The 12,236-nt window shown below is 41.0% G+C and overlaps 1 protein-coding gene across 2 annotated transcripts in view; it reads left to right on the top strand.

The window, feature by feature from the left end:
• Positions 1 to 12,236, top strand: part of LOC110954307 (mannosyl-oligosaccharide 1,2-alpha-mannosidase IA) — a 210,361-nt gene that overhangs the window by 174,815 nt on the left and 23,310 nt on the right. For both annotated transcript variants that reach the window (XM_022199167.2, XM_022199977.2), the window contains exon 5: positions 10,449 to 10,543. In XM_022199167.2, the coding sequence (XP_022054859.2) occupies positions 10,449 to 10,543 (95 nt within the window). The remainder of the gene's footprint in view (positions 1 to 10,448; positions 10,544 to 12,236) is intronic.

Genomic DNA, 12,236 nt, shown 5'->3' with positions numbered 1-12,236 from the left:
TCACACTCTATCCTCACTCCCTCATCGCGTTGTGTTCCTCCAATCTGATTACCACCCTCATGAAATGCACTGAAGCTTTTTTCACAGATCATCTTCCTCTCTCTTTGAGAATAAGCAACAGGTTTTTGCAGTATGCTTATTGAGCAGCGATGAGGGATATCTTGGAGGAAGAAGTGTGAACTTTTTTTGACTGTGTTGATTCAAAGATAATTCTTTTCTGCATGTTTTTGTTTGGATGTTGCGCTAAAGAATGGCAATAACTGCTGAAATTTTTCTTTAAATTTCTCAACAACCAATGAGTGGACTGGCATGAAATTTCGTACAGACGTTTATGGTGGCGATGCAATGAATTGTAATGACTGGTACCAGAATTTTCCTTTTGCAACAGGAGTAGGTCATTTTTGTGTACCCACCCCCCATTTTTTTTTTCTTTATGCCGAAAGTTCTTCATATATTATAATTCTTTGTACTGGTTGCGTTTTTCTGTTTTACTTTTATGTCCTCGAGGGTGAACAGTTTTAATGAATGGCTAGCCCTCCAGCACCTCCCCAAGCAAACTTCTGCTTAATGCAGTACTGGTGCAACACTTTAAGTATTGAGGAGAATAAGGAAAACTCCAATCTCTGCGTAAATCTATCAGGGCTTCAGTATTTTATACTCTGTTGCCGACTGCAAGCTGGTGATAGGAAATTTAAAAAAAAGTGTGTGAAAACTTTAATCCATCACCCACACAGTCTTGCAGTGTCTCAGCCATTTGCATGTAACTGACAGACAGTCTCAGACAGTTTTTCTCTCTTACGCTTTAACAAGATCTCTCAGATTTCTTGCAGTTTCTCTGGGAGTATTGTCTGTCGATGCCCACGCGGAAAGGTACCTGTTAGCTCTTCTGTCTGACTGAGTGGGCCAGGAGGTGCCTGTTGTCCTCCCACACTAGGCCTGCGAGACTCTGTCATTGCCCTAATGAGAAGTGGACCTGACATCCTCTCTGCTTCCCATCAGCCCCCTCTTCTTCCTGTTACCCTTCCACAGTAATGATGGCAGAAAGTTTGTGGCACCAGGCAAATTGTAGGTTGAATTATTGATGGGTCACTGGGCCTGTCTGGTCCGCTGCTACAGGGAGGGCTGATTGCGTACGGCATCCGTCAGTGCATAAACCGGTATAAGAGTGTTGCTATGTGACAGGAAAAGCTCTTTTGTTTTTCCTGTGTGGCACATTGGGGGTAGCTGATGAGGTCCAGTGCGCCGACATTATTATCGCTCAAAGTGCGAAGACTGTGACTCAGTGATTTGCTGTGGCGGGTTGCTCAGAGATAGCTCCACAAATCTAACATGTTGAGTCGCCATATGTATTTTTTTTTTCCTAGCAGTGGAACATGGGTGGGATTAACTGTTCCCTCTGGATTTCCACCTTTTTCATTTCATGCACACATGGTGTTGCAGTAACACTGCCATAACAATCAGCTTCAGGTGACAAACAGGATTCCAAAGATAATCCGAAGCATATACTGCCACACGGTGGCTGCCCTGTAATACAGAAAGACTTGGCCGGAGCTGAAACATTTCAGCGATACCAGTTATTGTTTACATCAGTCAGCCACAGCTTCTTCTATACTAGTAATAATTAGGCTCTGGGTATTAACATCAAAAGCTGAGGCAAAGGACAGTTAGAATGTACAACAATTGCATCATTGAACAGGCAGAAATAACAGCAACTGTGGCTGCTATATTGTGCGGTGCCAGCAGTCGGCAAACTGAAATGATTTGGATAAGCCCAGTTTAGTGGGTCAAAAGGAGGGGTAGAAAGTCTGTGGGCGGCTCATGTACTTGAGAGAAGAACATTTAAGCTGATGAACATTGCTTAACAATATAGCTGTAATGTGGACTAATTTAGAGCTGCTCCTTTCCAGCGGGGGCTTGATTGAGCAGCCGCCACTTGTTTGTTTTCCAATTTGGGCTTTGGTGGGTACTTCCATTTTACCGCTGCGTTTGTTTTCTGAGAAGTCCTCATGTCTAATTTATTGGATCTGTTTTAGCATGTTCGCCTACTCGCTCTCCGGCGATGGTATGCTGCATAAATTATGCAGAGTACTTTTCATTTCCGACATCAGGGGTGAGCGGCTGATGTGAGACTGTGTGCTGCGAGTCAGCAGACAGTGTTCAAGACATGTCTGCTACGCTTGCATAGATGTAACAAAGTTTAGGTTTTTGAAACTGGACGTGGTGATATTAAAGGTTTGCAGAGAACCTCCAGAACAACAGACGCTTAACAGGCTTTCTGCTATCCCACCCATGTTAACCTTTAATATTTAATATGTTACACACCGCTGTTGCTGCACAATATGGCCGCCATCTGTAGCTCCGTATCAAAAACAAGGGTAAAGCTTGCTCAAAGGCAACAATGCAGATACACTGAGATTTAAATTTGTTGAAACATAGGAGAGTGATAGTGCTGCGACCTATGGACTCATCTGCTTGTCAGTCAGCTTGCACCAGCAGCTTGTGAAATGAAGAACGAAATCAATGTGCAGCAAAGGGTCTCCTCCTGTCAGTCTCGTCATATCCAGCTGAAAGCGTAGATACATTCTGCAAGATGACTGAAGCTGAGACTTGTAATATTCCTGTCACTGAGTAATAACTGCAGCTAGAGTCTGAGATACCTGTACAGTATCCTTTTCACTTTCAGTATTCCTGTTTTTGCCCATTAGGGCCATTAAGATAGTATAAAAGGATCCTAATAATGATCAAGGCCGCTGGGAGAAAGTCTAAGCAAACCAGGTGAAGCCGCTGCTTGTAAAGAATCGACTTTTCTTCCAGTCACCTTGCACCGAGCAAATGAGCATCTTGTTATGGCCTCAGCAGAATTAAACCTCATATCTTTCAGCCAGCAGCAATCCTTGAACCAAGTGTTCCTGGATGTGTGCACAAATTTCTAACACCAACCGTAAAAATAACATTTTTTAGAAGAAAATAATAACAGCTCTCTCTCACCTCCACAGTATCTGCATTTCTTCCTTACGCGCCCTCTGTGATTGATTACGTCTATGATGAAAGTTGATTCTATTTTGAATTTTTCGCTCGCATGAGCAGCAGCTATTCATCATATGGGCATCACTAGTGGTGTGAAATAGAGCCACGAATCAGGGAACTTCAGCCTTAGCACAAGAAAGACCTGAATTGAATTTCTGACCAATGAATGGTGGGGTTTACTTTGACTTGAAGCTGTGTATGGAAAATCTTCTACACAAGGACCATATTCAGATGAACGTCCAAACTGTAGGCTTACTTATGAATTAAACATTGTATCGTAATGGTATGATTTGATGTGGGGATTTATGGATTCACTGCATGTCTAGAGGAAGAGGCGAAGTGAGGAAAAAGGATGAAATGAGGAGGAAGTCTGAAGAGGAAGGTGCTATCACTACATTTGTATTTGGTGTCACCTCTTAATGTGATTGAAAATTATCTTTGAATATGTATCATCCTATTCATCTAAGCAGAGATGTAACAATTAGTTAGATGACAGCAAACTTTGATTATCAATGAGTTATGACTGTCTATGCACTAAGACAGCCTAAGTTCAGCGTCTCAAAGTAGTAAAGTGAGTATCATTATTTATTGTTACTTCACATTATGTTATTAATACAAGAAATAGACTTGCAGAATTATCAGCAATGGAAACCACTGTTATTTATGCCCTACTGTACAGTAATACAATGCAGCATAGAAACCAAACATAGCTAGTGTCGTGAATGATCTTAATTTGGGATTTCATCTGCTTTTCAGAAGAACTCTAAGGACAGCGTCATGTAAGCTTTTTATTTTGGCGGTTCTGTTTCTGCTAACTAGCTAGCCCTGGCCTGTCTCATATTTCCCTACCTGCAAACTGGCCAGATCACTGTTGTGGCAGTCCTCAATATCATTAGGTCTCCGTTTAGTCTGTCCAACAGCACATAGATGTTGCTGGCAACAGTAGTCCTTGTTCTGCACTCTCCCCAAAGTTAGCCCATGATGAGATGGGTGACTACTATCAGAAGCTCATCCATGGTGATGAGAGACTTGCTAGAGAGACCGCTGAGGAGTGCGACAGCAGCAACAAGGCCAGTCCAAAGGTAGAGAAACAGGAGATGGTATGAAACTCACTGGTTAGCAGTGTATAAGTCAGAACTTTCACAATAAAATCATAGTGAAAGCAGAATTCAAAGATTTGTGGGTTTGGTTCAAGTTACAGGCTTTATATCCAGGCACAACTGCTCATTTGATCTTGAGTTCAACTAAATGCGTGGGGAGACTTGTGATTCAGATCATGGATCGTGATTCTGCCAGTAATAATTGTCATACGATCTTTTGACCACACCTACCGCAAAGTTCTTTCACACACAAGATCTCTTCATCCCATGGTCACTGCAGGCAGTCAATGTACTCACAAGTTTATGTGGGTCAATGGCAAGTCAGTAGAGACAATTCAGTATTAAGCATAGCTTTTTCCTGTATGAATCGTGCGGAAAGTCTCTTATGCCTTTTAGTCGATTCAGAAATGTAGTTTTGATGAGGACTAAGAGCTCTGACTGTCTGAAAAAAGGGAAAACATGATGAAGTTACCGCTGACTCACATATTGGTGAGCCGTGAAAGAGAAACGGGAGGTTAGTGTGTTCGTAAGCTGCCGAAATAGGCATTATTTATCTGTGGTCTAAAGAAAATGTTTTTTCTCAGCCAAGCAACATTAAGAGGATTCTGTACGTCGCCTACAGAGTTTTCAGATTTGGTCGTTATGAAGCACAGGAGCCTGAAGTGACTTCAGATGATCTCTTCTTACAAAGGCAACTGGTTGCATGAAAATAGCTGTCTGTACTGGACTTGTATCAAGACAGTATTATGCATGCACTCTGCACGCGCTTAGGTCCCAGAAAAGGAGGACAGAATCAAGGAAACCACAAGCAGTCTTCTGAAGCAGAGATGAAATTTGCCTTCAAACTGCAGATAGGTTTTCCATGACAGTGCTGCTTGCCACCCGTTTCTCATCTTCAGAAGATCAAATTTTCAGCCCAATTCGTCTCTTCCGTCTCTGTAGTGTGAATAAGGAGGAGGTGATGGCAGGTATGAAAGAGACGGGGCTTTGTTCTTGCACTAAAAGCCCAGCTCTTCCTTGACTGCTACGACACATCAGCAAATAGTCACATGGTTAGTCATTTCATTGCCACGCTACATTTTCACAATGCCTGTCATCTGTCTTATCTGACTTAAGAATGCGCTTTAAATGTGCAGAAGAAAAGGAAAACGGCTGAGACAACCTGCCAGGTCAAGATGATCATCAAAGCACAAAATATAAGAGGAGTAAAAAAAAAAAAAGAAAAAACACCTTTGTATGACTAAGACGCTTAGCTGTGATTCATCTTTAAGAGTAAGGTGATATTCTATATTTTTCCTTCTGTCAACAAATGTGAGGAAAATAACAAATAATGCTTGTAAAGCAAATGCCTGAAATTTTGTATTCTTTAGTGCTACACAGCTTCAATATCTTCCATAAACTATTAAAAAACCCGTAAGAGACACACTGGTAGATGATATTTTTCTTTATTAACATGAACACTGGTTTATTCTTTGTTGATCCCACATTCACTTTGCTGCTATAAATAATCACTTGCTTTCCAAATCTGCAGGTAATACCTAAAAACTGCACTATTTATGCCTGTCTGAATTACTTCTGAAGATTTGGCCACATATTAGATGAAATATATTTTGTGGTGTAACTCTAAATCAGTTCTCCTTTACGTTAACAGACTTTCCTGCCCGTGTTGCTGGTGTTTGGATAATTTGTTATACCAGGCTTGCAGAGTCCAACAAAACTGAAACATGCATCGATCAGCCACAACATTAAAACCTCTTGCCTAGTAGTGTGCTGACGATACAACTCTGACCCATCACGGTATGGACACAGGGTCTCTGGTGGTGTTCTCTGGAGTCTGACACCAGGACGTTGGCAGGGGATAATTTGGGTCCTGAGTGTTGTAGAACGGGGCCTCCGTGGATCAAATCGAGGTTTCCTAGCAGAGGATTGCACTATAATGAGATAATCAATGCTATTCACACCACCTGTCAGTAGTTTTAATGTTGTGGGTGAATAGTGTGTGTTCAGCATCTGTTATCCAAGACTCAGTGTGAAGTAACTCCATTATAATATCTCCTAGAATTCAATTTCATTAATGTTTGGAAAAATAAAGTTTCAGGCAGCATCCAGCGATGACAAATGAAGCCAAGCAGGAGTGGCACAAATTGCAGTTCCTCCAACTGCCACTTGAGCTGGCACCAAAAGAGGATCAATCCCCACAGACTGCTATGTTAAAATGCCAAAATTTAGAAATAGACATGATTATAGGCCAGTACAAAAACTAACTTGGGTCTCTACAGCTAAATCCCTTCATGGCAACTGCTCAAGGGGGGATTTTTAATCAAAATTGTAAGGCTTAAAATGTGCAAAATTATGTGTTTGGCTGCTTTAAGTGGATGTGTGTGCCATCACAGGACAGTCCATTCCCAAGGAACATTTGCATGGCCCACCTGAGCTCAAGTGAGGCTCCATGTCTTTGCTCATTTTTTTTAATTAGCTGGGAGTTAGGTGAAAGCAGATGGCAACAGCTGGAGACCCCACTGAGCTTCAAAACTGCTGTTCAAGAAACATATAGGTTTGATCATCTTGATATACAGTGAGTGGTCTTACCTCCAGACACCTAAAAACTCTGTTGCCAACAAGATTTTTATCCTCAGTAGGAACAAATCAGTATGTGATGCACTGAATGAGGAAGTTTCTTCATGGGATTTGTTGATGTTGAAAAAAAAATATAGCGCATCACCTGCCTTAAGCTTTAAATCAAAAGAGCAATAGCATACACAAACAACTCAGGTTCTTTACAACAATAGTTCATATGCTGTCAGTTGGACATATGGAAGAGTGCATATTCCCATTTTCTCAAGTCCCTTGCTCCCTGAGGCATGGACTGAGAGGTTTTACTGGTAAACAGAAGTGGCAGACCAAGAAAAGTTTCTCTCCACTGGGCTCTGATGATGTTTGCCGTTAGAGAGATGACTGCATGCCTGATGTGTGTCTTCAGCAGTTAGGAGCTGATGGAAAAGCCATTTGTGTCGAGCCTCCTATCTGCCAACCACCAGAGAATTTCAAGCGAACGAGAAGAAAGCGACCTGTCAAATTCAATCAATGTTGCTCTTTGCAGAGTTCCACTATTTCTGTGCCCTTATAGGCAGAGAATAGTAAATCTAAAAAATACAAACATAACCAATCTTCAAATTTATTGATAGCTTCACATTACCGAACGGGGAGGTAGGCGGTAAACACCCACAAAGCGCAGTTACAGTAGCACTCCAGTTATGAAGCTCATGTGCTGGAGGAGGCTCTCGGCGTGGCACAAGAGAGCGGCAGCATGTCGGCGAAGACAGATCTATGAACACGGCCCTCAATTTAGCTTGTGTGCAGCGTACAGTAAATCACAGAGCAGATGCCAGCCAAAGGGGTTTTACGATAATTAATCAAGTAATTTATAAACAAGCAAACAAGAATAAATGGAGGCAATATAATCAGCATCCCCTGATTCATGTCTGTCTGTTACTTAATGCAGGAGAGGGAGTTAATTTAAATGTGACTGATTACAGGAGCATGACTATACTGCATTTCTGTAGGGAAGTTCAAAATGATGCACAGCACAAATGAGATCAAGTTTGTGTTCATTTTGGATGCATGCATGTGCGCCTGTGGCCTCCTGGCTTTTTGTTCGAGCAGCAGCAGCGGTGGTAGAAAAGAGCGATGAAGAGAGATGAGACCAGGCGGAGGGTCATTAGTGCTCTCTTTGATAAGACACAGAGCCAGGGGAGTCAGGAGGGAACGTAGCGCACACACACACAAACACAAACACACTCGCATATACATCAAGGCTGATCTGTATCAGAACATCAGAATTAACAAGTGACTGTGTAACACCACCCTGCTCTCATCGCACTGCTTTGACAGAGCAGCGTGTAACCAGAGAAAGCGCGAAATAGACCCACAAAAGTATCTTCATTTGCTCAAACACAAATACGATACTGGAGACCCCAGTTTTCGCAAATCTTACTTTGAAGCTTCTATATTCAGCTATAAAAGAAGTAGGATTTCTTAAATGTATCACTGCTGCTCACTTCAAAGCACTCAGAAGAACTTTGCCCAAACACATCCGTTCTATAATTGGGCTATAACGAACAATTACTTTCATTATTAATGAATCCATAAGTTATTCTCTCAGTCATTTCATTTAATGTCTATCTCAAATTCCCAAAGTGATCTCATCAAAGTGTAGTGTCTCATTTGTCAGTAAATGCACAAAGATACCACTTAGCTTTCAGTCCGTAGTGCCTTTACAATGTTTTTTTTTTTAAATTTCTTACTAGACCGAACAATCAAAAAGAAAACCTTGAATTCACTACCAGATATTAATGCTTGAAGGGTTTTTAATATATTTCTTCCAACGTTCTCAAGTTCAATATCCAGCTCTAATGTGAACCGCTTGAATGAAATGAAGGATCTCGTCCAACATGTTGCCTTCTGTGTGAAGCCCTCTCCATGTACAATACAGAAGCAAACATCTTCAGAAACCACTCGCAAGAGCATCATAATAGAAAAGCCTGCATGAAACACTGGAACCTTTTGAAAAATTGCAGGCTCTTGCAATGTGAAAATTGCAGCTGTCAATTCAGTTGACGGTTTGTTCATTCATACATTTTTCATCTACTTTCAGACTCTTTTGCAAATGTTATTCTTGACAGAGTCAGATACATTATTTTTGCAAAGCTGTAAATCACATGCTAATAACAAACAGGAGTGTTTCATACAAAGGCTTATGGGTAGTTTTTTTTTTTTAAAGTGCTACAGTTGCTGGCTGTGAAAGTGGCATGTTTAATGTATGGTTGTATGTATATTTCATTTGCTTTAAGTACAAAAAAATGAGGAGGAGCTCTTAAAGAAGTTATTTTCCCAAAAGGCTACATAATTATGAATTTCTTCCAGAGGCTTTCAGATTACGGGGAAGGCTGTGAGCATTGCAGAAGGTGGAGGAGAGGGAGAAACGGGAGGCAAACATACTGTATGAGTTGAAAGAGGAATGTGACTGCGTGTTCTAAAAAAACAGAAAAATCTGTTGTAGTTTGGCTTACTAATTTGCAGCGACAGTCAGTAGCTGAATGCTAAGCAGCAGATCTTAACACACAAACATTATGAATGCATTTTTAGATTTACTGTGACTTGCACTTCCCAAGGATATTGTTATCTTTGATGTCCCATCACAAATAAACATCCTTAAATTTCTTTAGAAATCACCAAAGAAGGTGACCCGTTTCCTTCAAGTATCAAAGTATTGCAGTGATAGTTGTCTGCTCATAAATGGGTACTTTGTAGATAGGACTTGCTAACAGCCAGTTCAGCATAATTTTATTGGTAGATGCTATTTACAGGCTAAAACAATGTGGCTCGAGTTGTAGCCCGCAGCTTAATTTTCTGATTCTACTGCCACATTACGCTCCCTCTTTACACCCCAACGGCCTTGTGGGATAAAGAATATTAGGGGGGAAAAGTGATTAACTTTGTTCATGTTGCAGTATAAAATATTTACTAAACCTTGGAAACTTCCATCGAAATGACTGCAGACTAGAAACTAGACCCTGCAAAGACTACCTCTAGAATAATAATGATCCTAATCATGAAGGCCAGTGTTTTCTACCTATCAGGCTGCAATTTATTTTTTCCATTTTCTCCTCAGCTGCTTCAGCTTTTCTGCTGAGTCACTGCTCCACCTCTCCCATCTTCGCAAACTCTCTCTTTCTGATTGTGCTTTGTCTGTGACTAGATTCTGTTTTCTCTTTGCGTACCACATCTGTCTCGTCTCAATCATCTGAACCTCTGCTTTTCTTCTCACCTCTTCTCTGCTTCCTTTTTTGTCTCTCTCTGTCGAGTTTTCAGTGTGCTACTCTACTGCCTTATTTTTTTCCCACTGTTCCCACTGGTGAATGAAGATTTGTTGACGGATAATCTAGCTCATAAGATTATATGTTAATGTTGCTTCGACCTTGGTCTGGCCAGTGGAGATGTGGAGGAACAGTATTTTAATGGACCACTGCAGATTACATAGATGAGATTGCTTTTAATCCTGCTGGAGTTGTGTAGTAGCACGCCTTATGTTTCACACAATTAGCTTTAAATGGAAAGCGGGAGGGAGGGGATGTGAGCTGGTGTTTGATTCCCAGTCTGTCAGTGATTTTTTTTTTTTTAAGCACGGCTGAGATGAGACGCAATTTATAAATATTTATATGAAAGATACAAACAGAAGGAATGATAAAACATTCACACACATGTTGTATGTCTATTATTTGTGTACTTACCAGGATGCTTTCCTCTGTTCTTTCTGTTCAGCTGTTCAAGAATAAAGCGATGGAGCTGGGAGAGAAGCTACTCCCTGCCTTCAATACGCCCACAGGAATCCCCCGAGGTGTCATCAACCTGGGGAGGTGAGTCTCAGCACCAGGCTTCTCCTTCAAACGTCCTCCATCCCTGACTAAAGAGGATCCTGAGCTGTTAGACTGGCTGGCTTTCATCAGTGCACACAAGTTTCTCAACAAAGCTGGAGGGTGATGCAAAAAAAAAAAAGAAAAACAGAGTCGAGTTTGATGAGCAAGTTGACAAGTATGAAGATAAATGCAAATACTTTTTAGCAGATCCTTAAGCCACCTTTAATCCTCAGTTTGGTTATGTGCAACAACGCTGTAAGTCAGCTTTGAAAATGAAAGTTTGGCACATAAAATGAACTTTTGCATGTTCCAAATATGTTATTCAGTTACAAAGATTCAGCTCCACGTATGTTTTCAATAATGACAGTGGCCATGTTATGTAGGCAAAAAGTGAATTTAGAAAAAAAAAAGTATTTTAAAACTAAAGTGAAATTCTCAACAAGCAGACATACCATCTCTGTTTACGAACAATAGATCAGCTGCGGGCTGCCGATGACATTTGGATAAGAATTAATCTGTGTTCATAAACACTTTGGAAGATCATATGAATAATATTTGCATGTCTTTAAATGAGTAGCGTTAATTTTTAATCTGTTCCAAACCATTGCCTTTCTAATCTGAAATCTTTATAGACACGATCTTGTTAATGCCACGGTCACGCAAACACAACTTGGAGCTATTTTCATTTTCAGAGCAATTTGACCATGGATTTTTACCTTCGACGTGCTGAGATTTCAGTTTGACACTTTTTAAGCAGGAGCGGGAGTGAAAAATTGTGACTCTTGTTTTCTGATTTAATAGTTTCGTAGTGAGACAGAAATCAGAGCTGAAAAGCTTATGATGAATGCTGATAACAGCACTGTGTCGGTGACTGTGACAGGCAAATTATCATCACTCGCCCGCATTCCTGCAGCATGACTCCACTTCTGTTTTGTCTTGCCAACACACAGTATGATGCTTGAACAACAGGGCAGAAAGGGTTCATTATAATGTGCGCAATGAGACTGCATCTAAATATCTGATATCATAAGGCCCATGTTTAACTTCCAAACTCCTTTTATGTCTGTTTTCAAGATTCTGATAAACCACTGCAGCAGTCACTCATCTTCCTCTCATTTCCTAATCTTATTTTCTTATAAGATACTTCCTGGCATCTCTGTCATCCACCTGCTACCAATTAACCCACCAGCCAAGCTGGACAGCTGCTGGCAGATTTAATTACCTTATTCTACAGTTAATTCGTGCTACATCACCAATATGTGCCAGTGGTACAGATGGGCAGGAGGGACCATGCTGCCCATAGAGTAACACACAATAAACAAGCCTTTACACGCGCACACACACACATCACTTTAGAGGTGAGCATATGCAACGTGTAAGAGAACATAAACAGCCAGTCAGCACTTTGTACACTGGGGAGTTCAGTTGTTCTGCACAGCCTGTGACTTTGACAAGTCTTTACTTACACGCTATAAATGACTTGCCATTGATGTTTCTTGACGCGAGGAGTTTCTTCTTGTATGTTTAGTGTTATGATAGCTGTACCGTCGCCAGACATTCCCAAGTCTCTCTCGATCTTGAGGATTTTCTGCTTTGATTTGTTTGATGTAAACGGCAACTGAACGTCTTTAGTTTGAGTAGACATAACTGGCAGGATGAAGACATCAAGGGCTTTTAAAAAGGTTTTCTTTTC

This window comes from Acanthochromis polyacanthus, chromosome 12 (genome assembly GCF_021347895.1).
Source record: "Acanthochromis polyacanthus isolate Apoly-LR-REF ecotype Palm Island chromosome 12, KAUST_Apoly_ChrSc, whole genome shotgun sequence".
Taxonomy (NCBI): Eukaryota; Metazoa; Chordata; class Actinopteri; family Pomacentridae; genus Acanthochromis; species Acanthochromis polyacanthus.
This window is presented reverse-complemented; position numbering and strand designations above follow the sequence as displayed.